The sequence below is a fragment of the Corvus hawaiiensis genome, chromosome 24 (assembly GCF_020740725.1).
Source record: "Corvus hawaiiensis isolate bCorHaw1 chromosome 24, bCorHaw1.pri.cur, whole genome shotgun sequence".
NCBI lineage: Eukaryota > Metazoa > Chordata > Aves > Passeriformes > Corvidae > Corvus > Corvus hawaiiensis.
This window is the reverse complement of record NC_063236.1, coordinates 2,210,959-2,225,580: the sequence shown is the minus strand read 5'-3', so window position 1 is coordinate 2,225,580 and position 14,622 is coordinate 2,210,959. Positions and strand designations below refer to the sequence as shown.

The 14,622-nt window shown below is 50.9% G+C and overlaps 1 protein-coding gene across 1 annotated transcript; it reads left to right on the top strand.

Annotated features, from left to right (window-relative positions):
* The first annotated feature begins 3,680 nt into the window (after positions 1–3,680).
* On the top strand, positions 3,681–10,561 carry LOC125337732 (keratin, type II cytoskeletal 5-like). The gene is made up of 9 exons (XM_048327794.1): positions 3,681–4,470; positions 5,289–5,509; positions 6,301–6,361; positions 6,878–6,973; positions 7,080–7,244; positions 7,366–7,491; positions 7,791–8,011; positions 8,124–8,158; positions 8,547–10,561. Exons 1-9 carry the CDS (start codon positions 3,685–3,687, stop codon positions 9,107–9,109), a joined length of 2,274 nt encoding a protein of 757 aa, XP_048183751.1. The 5' UTR covers positions 3,681–3,684; the 3' UTR covers positions 9,110–10,561.
* The last annotated feature ends 4,061 nt before the right edge of the window (positions 10,562–14,622 follow it).

Genomic DNA, 14,622 nt, shown 5'->3' with positions numbered 1-14,622 from the left:
GTTGATTTTAGAAGAAAGTAAGAGGAAAGTGCAGCTTCCCAAAATGCAGCACCAGGGGCTCCTTCCTTAGCCCTCACCTTCCTTAAAATATGTGAACTCACACAAAGAGCAGGGGCTGGACCTGTGGCTGGACATGCCCCTCCATCATCCCTTCCAGGGAGGGAAAACCCTCTCCCACAATTTTAGGAAACTGGGATTTAGGAGAAATCACATCGCCCTCTCCCCTTTCTCTATGAGGGTCGTAGAACCATGGAATATCCTGGGTGGGAAGGGACCCACAAGAATCATCTAATCCAAGTCCTGACCCTGCACAGGACACCCCAAAAATCCCACCAGATGCTTGACTGTTATCCCAATGCTCCCTGAGTTCTGCAGCCTTCCCAGTTCCCCTGGACAGTGACCCACTGATGGGTCTCTATGACTTGGCTGTGAGGATCTTGCCGTGGTGCCAACTCAACCCAGCCGGATGCACAGCTGGAATCACGGGAAAACCAAGCGGCCCTGCAGCTCCTCCCTTCCCACAGCTCCCCATGGCACAGCCCACGGCCCCTGAGCCAGCTCTGCTCTGCATCATCCTTGGAGAAATCCCTCTGTCCTCGTCCAGCCTGGGAAGGCCCAGGGTGTGGGCAGGTTCATCTGCCCTTGAAAGGCTCACCGAGAACCAGGTGCTGCCATTTATTCCCTGATGTCCCACTCCACTTCCAAGACTTCCCTGCTGGCTCAGGGCTTCTTTCCCTCGACCTCTCCTGGGCTGGAGGATGAGCTCAGTCCCCATCCCAGACTCAGTCTGTCCTTGCTGCTGGGATGGGGATGAACCCACCATGGGATGCGCTCCGGCCTCTGCTGCTCTCCCAGCATGGGGCATTCGGGCTCCCCTCGTGGTTTATTGGATGTGATCAACAGGGAGCAGAGCACTAATTGTATTTTAATAAATGCCACAGTGGCTGGGGGGTGGTGAAAGCCAAGTGGGTCAGCCTTGGTGAGAAAGCAAAACTCACCCCCCTAAAAATGTTTTTGGAAACATCTTCATCTTTTCTGCTCCATGAACATGACTCGGGCTCCATCTCATTTCTATGTAAATACCAAGCAGAAACATCCAAACAAGAAGCTTTCAGTGCCCCAACAGCTCATAATTTATGTTGATCACCTCCCTGCAAAGCAATACCTGCACACCAAACACCAGCCAGCTCCCCGGGGGACAAAAGCAGCCTGGCAGCTCTTGCATTTCTGGGAGAAAACCTTTAATCATCCCTGTCCTCAACTCCCAGCTATTGCAAAACCCATGTTTGCTGCTGCCTGCTTGAAGATGTCCATGTAGATCAGGGTATTTTGGAGAGAAAAAAGCCGGAAATGTGCGTTTGGGATGGATGGAGGTCAAATCTTGCACAGTGTCGCTCCCAGAGTCTTTCGTAAATTCATAGAGTCTAAAACATTGGATTATCAGAGAGGTTGGGATAGAAAGGATCTCATAAACTGTCTTGTTCCACCCGCTGCCATGGGCAGGGCCACCTTCCACTGTCCCAGGGGATATCCTAGTCTGGCCTTGGGCACTGCCAGGGATCCAGGGGCAGCCACAGCTTCTCTGGGAAATCCATTGCAGGGCCTCCCCACGCTCACAGGGAGGAATTTCTTCCATATATTTAACTTTGACTTTCCCTCTTTCAGCTTGAACCCAGAGGCTAGCAGAGTTGATCCAAGCAGACAGGTGAAAATGCCACATCTGCCTCTGGGTTTGGAGCCCCAACCCTCGGCTCCTCCACACCACCAACCAGGCCAGGAAGGAAAGGGAGCGATTTTCAAGTGGCCTTCGCGGCGCTCGCATACCCTGTGGATAACGAGCCGAGGGGAGAGGAGTGTGGGAGCCTAAAGTGACAATTCCCTCTTTCTTGTTGGCAGCCCCACCTTTAATCCCATTACATTCATTCTGCTCTAACATCTGATCTGAACCCGTTCTTCAGCTTCAGGACAAGCTGCCTTTACTGGGGTCAAGCAACCATGAAGACAAAATCTCATTTTCCCATCGCACCCTGGCTTTGAATTTTATGCAAATCATCGAAGCAATGGATGCTCATGAATTTCAAGTGACATTCCAGATTCAGACCCACATTTTCCAAAAAGAAACAAGCTGACCTGTACCATCTGGGAATCATTTCTCACTGCAAAGGGAAATTCTCTTTCAGTGCCCCAGCTCTCCCGTTCGAGCCTGCCTGGAAGCCTTTCTCCAAGCATAATCAGACACTTGGTCTTCTGTGTTCAGTAGCAGCTATTTCATTGTTCTTCCAGAGATGCCAGTGAGAGTTTAGCTCCTCAATGATTTTGTAGCACTGGGGCACAGGGATGCGTTTTGAAGGGCAAGTAGAGTCCTGTCCTGTAAATGTATTTAAGCTCCAGTTGTGCAGAGTGCAGGCAAAGCCACCAGGACAGCCCCACAGCAAAAACCAGCTGAGCTCTGACATGCAAGGGACGAAACACTCTCAGCACTGCAGTTCCACAAAGTCTGAGATGCCAGAAAGTGTCACCACGCCCTGTTGAATTTGATCTTTTTTCCCAAGGACTCCAAGAAGTAAAATAGGGAGAATTTGTGGGAGTATTTTTCATGCTGGTTAAATCTGCTTTTGGCAGCATTTTGAATGGAAGGTTCAAAGGTCTTTAAAAGAAATCAGAGCTGGAGAGAGCCAGAAACTCAGGACTGACTACATCTTAAAGCAGGCAAATAACATCGTCCCACAGAGCTGGGCAGAGAGTTTTTCAGAAAATCTGCCTCTTCTTTTGAAATGGTTTTTAGGTCAAAATGAAATTGCATCAGTCACATCAGCTAGCTGGAGAAATCCCAGCCCAGCCTGTGGGTGGGATGGAGTTGTCCTCTGGAAATGCAAGGAAGAGAAGCCTAGAAAACCTGCCATAGGCTAAATAACGAATATAAATGGACAAAACTTGAGGTGATATTTAAATCTGGAAAGGGGAAAGAGGAAAACTTGATCAGGACCACTTTGTCAAGTCATCCCAATGAGATGGTCCCTGCCCAGGGAGTGGGAACAGCAGACTGGATCAATTAGAGCCCCAAAAGGGATGTCAGGTTTCATGAACATCAAGCTGCCTTCTGCCTTCAGGTGAAGAAACCCCATGAAATATTTTTGTTCAGATTTAACCATTTTGTTCTCACTGTCCTTCACTCGAGTCAGTCCAGAGGACTCTCCACTGATCTCTGTGTTGATGTGCTGCATCTTTTAATTAGAACTGGGGGATGCAAGACTTTATTTCTGGTTTTATAACATTTTAAAATTATTTTCTTTCACAGTGAGGAAATTATGCAGAATCATGGAATCCCAGAATGGTTTGGGTTGGAAGGGATCTCAAAGACCATCTCATTCCACCCCACCATGGGCAGGGACACCTTGCACCAACTCAGGTTGCTCCAAGCCCCTCCCAACATGGCCTTGGACACTTCCAGGGTTAGGCAAAATAATATGAAATAAAATAAACAATCTCTGTGAGGATACAGAGGCTTTGCATCAGGCTGAGCTCCCCTGCCAGAAATCTGGGCGTTAGGTAACTCTTCCAGCTGAGCAGATCCAGCCCTAGGAGGTGTGTTTGGGTGCAATCAGGGTTTAACAAGTCTCAGGGAGACAGCTGCCTCCTGGCACGTCAAAACCATGAAGGCACTAAATTGATCACTGGACTTCCATGCAACCAAGCCCAGATCCCTGGGGGATAAAAGGGGCACCCATATTCCCTTTCCTCAGAGAGCTGTGGAGTCTCTCTGGCTGTGCAGGGCCCTTCTCTGCTGCCGCGATGAACCGGACGCTCAGCATGAGGGCAGGAGGTGGAGGCCGATCCTACAGCGCTGCCTCGGCCATGATTCCAAGCAGCAACAGGGCTGGCTTTAGCTCTGTGTCACGATCGGGAGGAGGCGGAGGTGGCTTTGGGAGGCTCATTGGAGGAGGTGGTGCTGGTGCTGGTGGAGGTTTTGGCAGCAGGAGCCTCTACAACCTTGGTGGTAGCAAGAGGATTTCCATCGGGGTTGGAAGCAGCTTCAGAGCGGCTTTTGGGAGTGGAGCTGCCGGTGGCTCCGGCCTGGGAGGTGGCGGTGGTGGGGGGGGCTATGGGCTTGGTGGTGGCGGAGCTGGTGGTGGGCTTGGGCTGGGGCTTGGTGGTGGAGGTGGTGGATTTGGCTTTGGTGGAGGTGCTGGTGGGCTTGGCTTTAGTGGTGGGCAGGGAGGTGGTGGAGGGTTTGGCTTGGGTGGACTGGTGGGGCTGGGAGGATTTCCTGGGGGGCTGGGTGGTGGCAGGAACCCGGTGGGATTTTCTGGTGGCCCATCTGGAGTGGGTACAATCCAAGAAGTGACTGTCAACCAGAGTCTGCTGGCACCACTGAACCTGGAGATAGATCCAAACATCCAACAGGTGCGGAAAGATGAGAAGGAGCAAATCAAGACCCTCAACAACAAATTTGCTTCTTTCATTGACAAGGTAAGACCTCGCTGGGTGCTGTGGATCTGTGGTAGAGGGGGAGTGGGGGTCTAGTAGGTATAAAAATAGGACTTCAGAGATCTCCAGTCCTTCACCCATTTCCTCCCTGCATGCCTTTGTTAATTCCCTCAAACAATAATGTCCTTATGAACAGTTACAGGGGAGAAAACAAGACAAGAAAACTGTAGGATTAGATCCAGATTTTGTGCCTGAGAAATAACACAGATTAGCTGAAACGGAATAAGCCAGTTTTGGGTCCAGGTCTAGGGGCTCAACCAAACTCCCTCTCTGGGCAATCGCAGCAGATGTGTTGGTCCTTGTTTATTGCCTGCAAGGTGAAATCCTTTATATATTGACCCAATTGACTCAACTGCTCAAGTCCTTCCTTGGCTTTTAATTGGATAAATATGTTGTATGTGTGAGCAAAAGGAAAGGCAATTAAGCCTTTTTGCATTAGTACTCAGACCTTAGCTTTAACGAAGGAACATAAATACCTTACAAAGAAAGAAACCCCAGAGGGTGTGAAAGAAGAACTTCACTGTCTGATGAAGAAAGACCTGAACCCAAGTTTTCTTACCATTGCTTGTTGGCTTCCTAAATTAAATTGCCTCTGGAGAGAACTCTCCACTGAGGGTGGATTTGCTCAGCTACAGGCTGGGCTAACACAGCCCTGGATAATCCAGAGGATATTCCCAGTTTGGAAACTCTTAGCTTGGGAATCCCTTGGCTCCTGCTGTGCATCACTGCCAGTTACTGAATACTGGCTGTCAGCTCACAGATATCTTCTGCCTAAGCCTCTTCTGCTTCCCAATGCTCAGGTTCGCTTCCTGGAGCAGCAGAACAAGGTGCTGGAGACCAAATGGACCCTTCTGCAGGAGCAGGGCCAAAAAAACAACTCCAGCAAGAGCAACCTGGACCCGCTGTTTGAGGCCTACATCAACAACCTGCGGCGGCAGTTGGCCAACCTGCTCAATGAGCGGGGACGCATAGATGGGGAGCTGAAGAACATGCAGGACCTCGTGGAGGACTTCAAGAACAAGTGAGTGTGAAATGGGGTGTAAATGGTTCAGCTGAACATTGAGCAATGGGAATTTTCACCCAGAGGGTGGTCAGGTGCTGCCCAGGCTCCCCAGGGAGTGGGCACGGCCCCAAGGCTGCCAGGGCTCCAGGAGCGGTTGGACACTGCTCCCAGGCACAGGGTGGGATTGGTGGGGTGGCCTGTGCAGGGTCAGGAGTCAGACTCAACGATCCTGATGCATCCCTTCCAACTCAGCTGAATCTGTGATTCTAGAATTCTGTCATTCTATGATTCTTTGATTCTATGGTTCTATGATTAATCTCAAAAAATTCAAATTCTGAAAGGCAAATATCCAGCCTGAAGTATTAACGGAGATTTCTCCAGGAAAGGGGAAAAACTTCCTCCAGTTTGTACTCCAATGCGTAACATAGAACATCACTAATCACCTCCAATACCCCTGCTCAGACGTATCTCTCCCTGCAGGACCCATTTTCCTCAACAGCACCAAAAAGGGTCCATTGACATTTTTCCCAGCAAAAAATGGAGACTCAGCCAGGACACAGCACCTCGTGATGGCTCTTGCAAAGCAAAATCCTCTAAACCAGCTTCACCTTCCTTGTTCTGTCTGCATTAAGTCAAAAATGTCCTTTCAGCCCTTTGAGAAATGGGAATCTCACACATTTGAGCTGGACAATTCCCAGGAGGCTGATTTGGAGATGCCACCCCCAGTCCAGATCACCTTGCAGTCCTACGTGGACACCTGTTCTGCTTCCCGAGTCTGACCCAGCACCTCTTTCCCCTTACCCCTGCAGATACGAAGAGGAAATCAACCGGCGCACGGCAGCAGAGAACGAATTTGTGGTGCTCAAGAAGGTGGGTGAGACAACTGATTGCTGAGCCAACCCCAACCATTGCACAGACTGGGAATATCCTGAGGGATGAGAGATCTCATGGAGCTGCATCCTCATCCTTTAGAAGGGTTTTAAATCACTGTTTGATCGTGGTATTGTGGGAAAGGAATGGAGGGGCTTGTAGGAGGGAAGCAAAATCTCCTCCCACTCCCATCCCACAACACACCCAGGTGCAAAGCAGACCATGTAGAGACAGAGGGGATCAGTCGTGCTGGGAATCCCAGGTACCAAGGCCAAAGAGCCAGGACCTCCCTCCTTATCCATTTCCAAATTACACACAGCACTTTTCTGGGGCAAGAGGTGCCCTCTTGGTGCTCTTCCAGAGGGGTGTGCCAAGCACAGCTTCTCTACCAGGCAGCAGGGGAAGGGGCAGCCTCGTCTCCAGGCTTGGCCATTTCTTGGCTGTGCCAAGGAACTTCTTCCTGGATGAGCAGAGGATCCAGGTGCCACAGGTGCCCCCATAGCTGCTCTTTTCCAGGACGTGGATGCTGCTTACATGAACAAGGTGGAGCTGGAGGCCAAGGTGGATGCCTTGAGTGATGAACTCAACTTCCTTCGAGCCCTCTACGAGGCGGTACAGACAAATCCTCAATTCCTGTCCTGCCACTGTCTTTGGCTGGGGACTGCCACCACTCTGGGGCTTGGGGGAGGTAAGTGCAGCTCCCGTGTGCTTCCCACAGGAGCTGGCCCAGCTCAGTGCCCAAGTGTCTGACACCGCCGTCATCCTGTCCATGGACAACAACCGGGACCTGGACCTGAGCAGCATCATCACCGAGGTCAAAGCTCAGTACGAGGACATCGCCAACCGGAGCCGGGCCGAGGCTGAGGCTTGGTACCAAACCAAGGTGAGTTGACCCATCATTGCCACAGGAAATCCCTGCTGTCCCTAAGAAGGGCTGTTTGAGCCACGTCTTGTCCAGACAGACACCTCAGACGGTTCAGGTTCCATCTTCCTTCTCACCTCAGTTTGAGGAGCTGCAGGCTACGGCTGGGAAACACGGTGATGACCTGCGCAACACGAAGGGTGAAATCTCAGAGCTCAACCGGCTCATCCAGAGAATCCGCTCTGAGATAGAGAACACGAGGAACCAGGTAGGAATGGCAAAAGGAGACGACAGAGCCCCATTCTGTTGTCCCTCAACACCACAGCTCAGCTTTGCTGATCTGGGACTTTTGCACCGTCACTGAAGGTGTTGAATTCCCTCCTGGAAAGGGCTCCACACTGTAAAATTTAACTATTGAGTGGTTTTCACCAGTCTGGCTCTTCAACTCCAGCCACTTTAGCTCAGCCAGAACATTTTCCATGAACGCCCCGGCCAGAATGGGTTTCTTCCTTGGGTGACTCTCACTCAAAGGGAAGAGCAGCTTTCCAAGCCCCCCCTCCCTTGCAGTGTGCCACCCTGCAGACAGCCATCGGAGACTCTGAGGAGCGCGGGGAAATGGCTCTCAAGGACGCCAAGGCAAAGATGATTGACCTGGAAGATGCCCTGCAGAAAGCCAAGGCTGACATGGCCCGGCAGCTCCGGGAATACCAGGAGCTCATGAATGTCAAACTGGCCCTGGACATTGAGATTGCGACCTACAGGAAGCTGCTGGAGGGCGAGGAGAGCAGGTGGGAACAAGATCCTTGTGGGGATACTGGTGACTATCACTTTTCCCATCAGAGGTTGGTTCCTCTGCCTGTCTCCGTAATTTTGCTCTAATGTCCTCTAATCCCCCAACAGGCTCAGCGGGGAGGGACTGAACCCCATCAGCTACTGTAAGTATCACAGTTCTGGATCCCAAAGTCTGGCTTTGGGAACAAGGCCTGGGAGCAAGCTTGGGAAAAGGGAAGTTTTGCCCCACATAGGATTTTGGATCCCTCCACTGTCATTAGGGGCTTGTGCAGGGGATGGAAGTTGGGCTCAAATCCTGTGGGTGCTTCCTGGAACTGGGTGACTGCCAGGGAAGCTGTGGCTGCCCCGTCCCTGGATGTGTCCAAGGCCAGGCTGGATGGGGCCTAGAGCAACCTGGGATAGTGGAAGGTGTCCCTGCTCATAGCAGGGGGTGGGATGGGATGACTTTTATGGCCCCTTCCAGCCCAGCCCATCCCATGATTCCATGACTGCCGAGCAGATGTCCAACCCTCTGGTTGCTTTTCCTTGCAGCAGTCATCAGCTCCAGCTCCGGCATGGCTGGTGGAGCTGGCTTAGGAGGAGGATTTGGTGGACTGAGCCTGAGTGGAGGAGGCGGAGGAAGTGGTTTTGGCCTTGGAGGAGGTGGTGGAAGCAGCTTTGGTCTTGGAGGAGGTGTTGGAAGCGGTTTTGGCCTTGGAGGAGGCGGCGGGAGCAGTTTTGGCCTTGGAGGAGGCGGCGGGAGCAGTTTTGGCCTTGGAGGAGGAGGCGGGAGTGGTTTCGGTCTTGGAGCTGGCAGTGGAGGAGGAGGAGGAGGAGGAGGAGGAGGAAGCTACAGCTTTGGAAGCGGAGGAGGACTTGGATTTGGGACTGGAGTTGGTCTTGGAGGTGGATTTGGAGGAGGGAGTGGTCTGGGCACTGCTGGCAGCCACAGCCATGCCGGAGGCAGCAGCAGCGCCCTGAGCACCAGCGGAGGGAATTTCAGCTCTGGAAGTGCAAAAGGCACCAACCCAGGTGTGAAAATCGTCTCCAAAACCTCCTCCAGCAAAAAGAGCATAAAAAGCCAAAGCCTGAAGAATGCCACAGAGCACGAATAAAGCCAAGCCCAGACCCTCCCGTGGTTCCTCTGTTCCTCCTGCCCCATTCTCACCCACCTCCACCCCTCCAGCTGCCTCTGCCCTGCTTCTGCTCTGTAGTTCCCACGCATTTGGATCTCAGGTCAAGAAAAGCAGTGGAACACACGGCAACCAGAGCTCTCCAAGTCCCTGAAACAGGAGTAAAAGGAAAACACAGGCTTAAATGATTGTTCTGAATGGGGAACTGGTTTGGTTTTCTACTTGTTTGTTTTTAATAAGGCCAAGCAGTTTGTGATTGTGGCCACCCACAGCCATCAGCTAAAACAGAGCAGATAGCAGGGAGGGTTTTAGCTCAGTTCTGGCCCCCAGAAGCCCAGGGATGGGCTGGGAACGTGTGTTTAGCTCACCCTGCCTTGCCTTCACTGCTGGGATGAGCCCAACTTGCTCCTTCACAGGAGAAGCTCATCTTCATCACAGATCTGGGGTTTTTTTCTGCTGTGTAGAAATCCCCCTGGAGGCCACTCAAAGATCCCAGGCAGTGGCTTGTAATGTCCCTCTTAAAATATCCTTCATTCTGAGTCACTCTTGTGAGATGGAAAATCCCTCTTTCCTCCATTCACAGCCAAGTTTTGAAAGATAAGATTCTTCCAGATATTGCCAAGTTTTGCTGCTGAGTCAGCTCAGGCTCTTGAGCCTGACCAGGCATTCAGAGCACTCATGTTCGAGCAGCAGCCTGAGATGCCTCCACCCACAGATGAGAATTCACGAGCTTATCAAAAAGCTTTTCCCAGATCACTCTCCCATTCCTGTCCTTTCTCTTCTTAAATGAGTTTGCCTGCAGTGGCACCTTACACGTAACCTCGGGGGTGGTTTCTGTCAGAGGATTCACCAGTGATTGATCCAGAACCGATAGAAAAGGGCTTGTTTTCAAAATAAAAGGATTTTTAAATTCTAAATAACGTTTGAGACAACGAGTCCTTCAAAAGCAAGTCCATTGTTTGCAGTTAAATGGGGGTTTTGTTCTGTCCCATGCAAGGTTTTGCTGGAATGTCTTCAAAAATTCCCAAATCCTCCAACAGTCCCAGTCTTGCTGTCTTTCCCCACGACCTTGGTTGCAGCAGGTGGGGAGAGTCTGAGACTGTGAAAATCACACTGGAAAAGCTTCCTGAAGGACCCTGTCCACTGCTCCTGGGGGAATTCCAGCATCTCCTCTCTGTGTGGGTTCCTCTGCCAAAATAAAGACTTTTGGGCAACTGGGAAGTGCAGCAGGTTCCATCCCAGTGGGTGGGAAATGAGGCAGTCGAGAGCAGGATCCCAAAGGAACTCCAGCGTCCCAAATCTATTTTCCCCTTTTCTGGTGGAATTTACCCCTCTGGCCTTCCACTGTGTCTTTGTATTTTTGGAAAGCACCATTAAAAACGAAAATTGCAGCTTGTTATACTTCCGCAGTAGTGACGCGACTCCATGTTTCCCTTCCTCTCTCTTTTTGGAATGTGTCCAATAAAACCAGATTGTAATTTATTTGTTCTTTTTATTTATCTTTTTATTCTAAACCAGAACCAGCAATACAAAATATTCCCAACCTTCATCAGAATAAGCTGGAGGCAGGGAAAAGCTTTGGAATTCTGATTAAATTATAATTAAAATCTTGAAATCGGTTGTCCAAAAATAAATTGAAGAATTGGAGAAAACTGGAGGAGGAAGACGAGGAAGAGAAGGAGGGTGGAGGTTTATCCGTAAGTGACAAGCTAATTAATCACCAGTCATTTCTTAACTTATTGGGGTTAATCCAAAAGCTTTTCTTCCGTGGAAGGGAGGGTTTGGCGCAGCCAGGAAAAACCTCAGGATTTAATTTTTGCTTTCTTAAAAAGCCAGAGCAATCCCAAGTGTCTGCAGGGCTCTGGGGGAGGCTTTATCTGGAAGATCTGGGTTGGGGATGGGTGCTGGAGCACAACAGCAGCACTGATGCAGATATTTCAGTCAGTCATTGCAAAAGGAGAATAAAACCAAGAGAAAGTGGAGAAAAAACCCTCGGCCAAACGATATTGCAAAGCCCTTATTGAATTTCAAAGGCTCAGACGCTTTGCTCTGCCCTGACCTCACAACATCCTGGCCCTGAATAACTCCGGGCAGAACTCGAGAAGGAGCAGGAACACGGGAGGGAGCAGGAACTCGGGAGGGAGCAGGAGCACAGGAAGGAGCAGGAACACGGGAAGGAGCAGGAGCACGGGAGGGAGCAGGAGCATGGGAGGGAGCAGGAACTCGGGAGGGAGCAGGAGCACGGGAGGGAGCAGGAACTCGGGAGGGAGCAGGAGCACGGGAGGGAGCAGGAACTCGGGAGGGAGCAGGAGCACGGGAGGGAGCAGGAACTCGGGAGGGAGCAGGAACTCGGGAGGGAGCAAGAGCACACATGCCAGCATGTCCCGGCAAGTTCAAAGGAGACGCTTCAGCAAAACCTCACTCAAACCCAGGTGCACCAAAACATGGGAACATCTCATCCCCTTTGCCCAGGAAATCAGAGGAGCCTCAGTGAAAGACCAAATCCAGAGACAAAACTTTACTCAGAATCCCAGAATAGTTGGGGTTGGAAGGACCCTCTGGAGCTCATACAGTCCAACCCCCTGCCAAGGCAGGGACACCTGGAGCAGGTGGCACTGGAGGGCATCCAGGTGGGCTTGGGATATCTCCAGAGAGGGACAATCCATGCCCTCCCTGGGCAGCTCTTCCAGGGCTCTGCCACCTCCACAGAAAGAAGTTCTTCCTCATGTTGGGGTGGAATTTCTTGTGTTCTAGTTTATGGCTATGACTTCTCCCTGCCCAGGAAGGTGGTGGAATCACCATCCCTAGAGGTGTCCAGGGAATGACTGGACATGGCACTCAGTGCTCTGGGCTGGTGACGAGGTGGGCATCGGGCACAGCTTGGACTCGATGATCCTGGAGGGCTTTTCCCACCTCCGGGTTTCTGGGATCCTTGTCCTGTCGCTGGGCACCACTGAACAGTCTGGAGACGTTCACATGGATTGATGAGAGACTCTCTCAAACGAGATCTTTGTATGCATATTTGGACATTCCTGTGGTTGTTTGGATCCCCTGTCAGTCCTCTCTTCTCCAGACTGACCACGCCCAGCTCCTGCCGTTTCTCCTCATCAAAGAGATGCTCCAGGCCTCTCATCACCTTTGTGGCTACCACTTGACCCTCTCCAGGAGCTCTTTGCCCTTCTGGAACAGTGGAGTCCAGAGTAGAACCCAACACTCCGGACATGGCCCCACCAGGGCCAAGTAGAGGGGCAGGATGCCCTCCGTGACGTGCTGGCCACGCTCTTCCCGAGGTATCCCAGGATGCCATTGGCCTTCTGGCTGCAGGGATGCACTGCTGGCTCATGGTCAACCTGTCATCCACCAAGACTGCTCGGTCCCTGCTGTCCAGAGGATGTTGCAGACAGGCCAAAAAACCAGTGAAGGTTAAAAATAAACTCTGAGTCACCTCGATTTTTGAGCTCGTTGAATTGCACAGGTCAGGTGTGAGGATTTAACACAGCTCATGACACCCCAACCTTAACAAACCTGGAGAGATTTTAACATCTTTTTTCCAGCCCCTGCTGAAAAAAAGAGCAAATTGGAGCTCAGAGGCGGCTGAGCTCCTGCAGACAGGAGCCCTGTTCCTCCTCCCCTTTCTCTGCAGTGCCCTCACCTCCCAGGCAACCCCCCACGACTTGTCCTGCCTCTCCACAGGGAGCTGTCGCACCTGAGGGGCCAGCACAGCCCCCCTGCAGCCCTGAGCATTTTCAGTGGGACACTGCATGTGAGCGATGCAAACCAAGAAAGGAAAGTGTGAGGGACCGAGAGATTTCACAAGAATTTTCCTTGTTTTGGTGCCTAAAACATCATTTGCTTTGCTCTTCCAAATCCTTTGTAATATTCCAGTTAATTGCCATTGTCTGAAGCAACAGGCTTTCCTAGAAGAGCTGGAGAAGTAATGACTCCCTTCCACATGAATCCTTTCGCTCTGCTTTAATTAAAACCTGTGCTCCTGTTCCCAGGTGTGACTTTGCATAAGCGATTTGGGAGTCAAAGGCAGGTTCCCTGCCTGGCCCCTGTCCACAGGCTCCCAGCACAATTGTGCCAGTTCACATGGGCAGGCGTAGGAAAGCAAATCTCCATGGATGTGCCATGCTTGGAACAGAGTTTATTTATTTTCGGTATCACTCTGTTTATTTTCAGCGCCCAGAGGTCTCATGGCTAAGGTTCCTGCCGCTGTGAAATCGGGGATCGTTGGGTTTGGATGGAGCCTGGGGTGAAGTTTTCCCAGCGAAATGCTGCATTTCCAGCATGCAGGACATTGCCACATCTCCACTCCCGGGGCGAGAGCACCCCCTTGCTACAGCCCAGCCGCCTCCCGGTCAGCGGGAGGGATCTTGGATCAGCCCATCAAGGATCGGCTCTGATCACGCCCGCGGGCACCGGTGACTCACTATTGGAATCGGGAACACTCGAAGGAGATGGGAGTTGGGAGCGCTGCTGTTTTCTGATTCAAGGAGACAAAGCCCAACCAAACCCAACCAAACCCCTCCTGCTCAGGTTCTTTCAAGTTCCCAGACGGAAAAAAAGCAGAGGTTGGAAACACATCAACACAAACAAGCTCTGAGATGCAGCCGAACCCCTTCAGCTCCTCCTTTTGGATTGAGCTCCGGCACTTTTTGCTCACGCAGATGAATTTGGGAATTTTTTTGGCTCAGGGTCTCATCTCTCTGTCTTTCACAATTCCTTCACTTGGTTAAGGTGGGCAGCCCTGGCCAGTGGGCAGAATCCAGTTCACAAAAGTATTTGGGGAATGAGGGAATTTCTTCTCCTGTATCTCATGTCCAGCTCTTCATGGACACAAGAGTAGGATCCCCAACTCTCAAGCCTTTACACAGCCCAGACTCATTGTGGGGGTTGAAACTCCTCCACAAGGGTTCACCCAGGAGCAACATCAAGAGGCAAAAGCTATTTTAGAAAGTTTTTCCAACTGTGTGATCTCAGTGGAGTGAAGGAGGGGGTGGGAAGGAAAGTGGGTGAATTCCCCTCCATGGAACATCTTGGAGAGCCAGCAATGACGTGGAAACTGTTGGATAAATAAAAGGTGGGGAGCAGAAAAAGTGATAAAAATACCACTTCATAGGGAGCTTTTGAACCCTGAGCCTGACAAGGAGGTCCTACAGAACCACAGTCATTTCAAGCAGCTTTTTAATAGTGTTTTATAAGTCTCTATTAAGGAAAGTACTACTCAGTCTATTTTGACGTGATTTTGGAAAAGGCATTTACTTGCTGTCTTTCAAAGTCATGTTAACTATTTCCTCAGTTTCCCCTGGAACAAGGGGAGATGATTTTTGGTAAGATCCCAGAAAACACTGCCATGACACAGCTTCCACTCAGCTCATCTCTTCAAGCCCATGATCATTTAGATCCAGAAAAAAAAAATCAAACTTGAATATTAAAAAAAAATCACAACATCAGCACTGATCATTAAAACCACCTTCAGACCCAACTTTCCC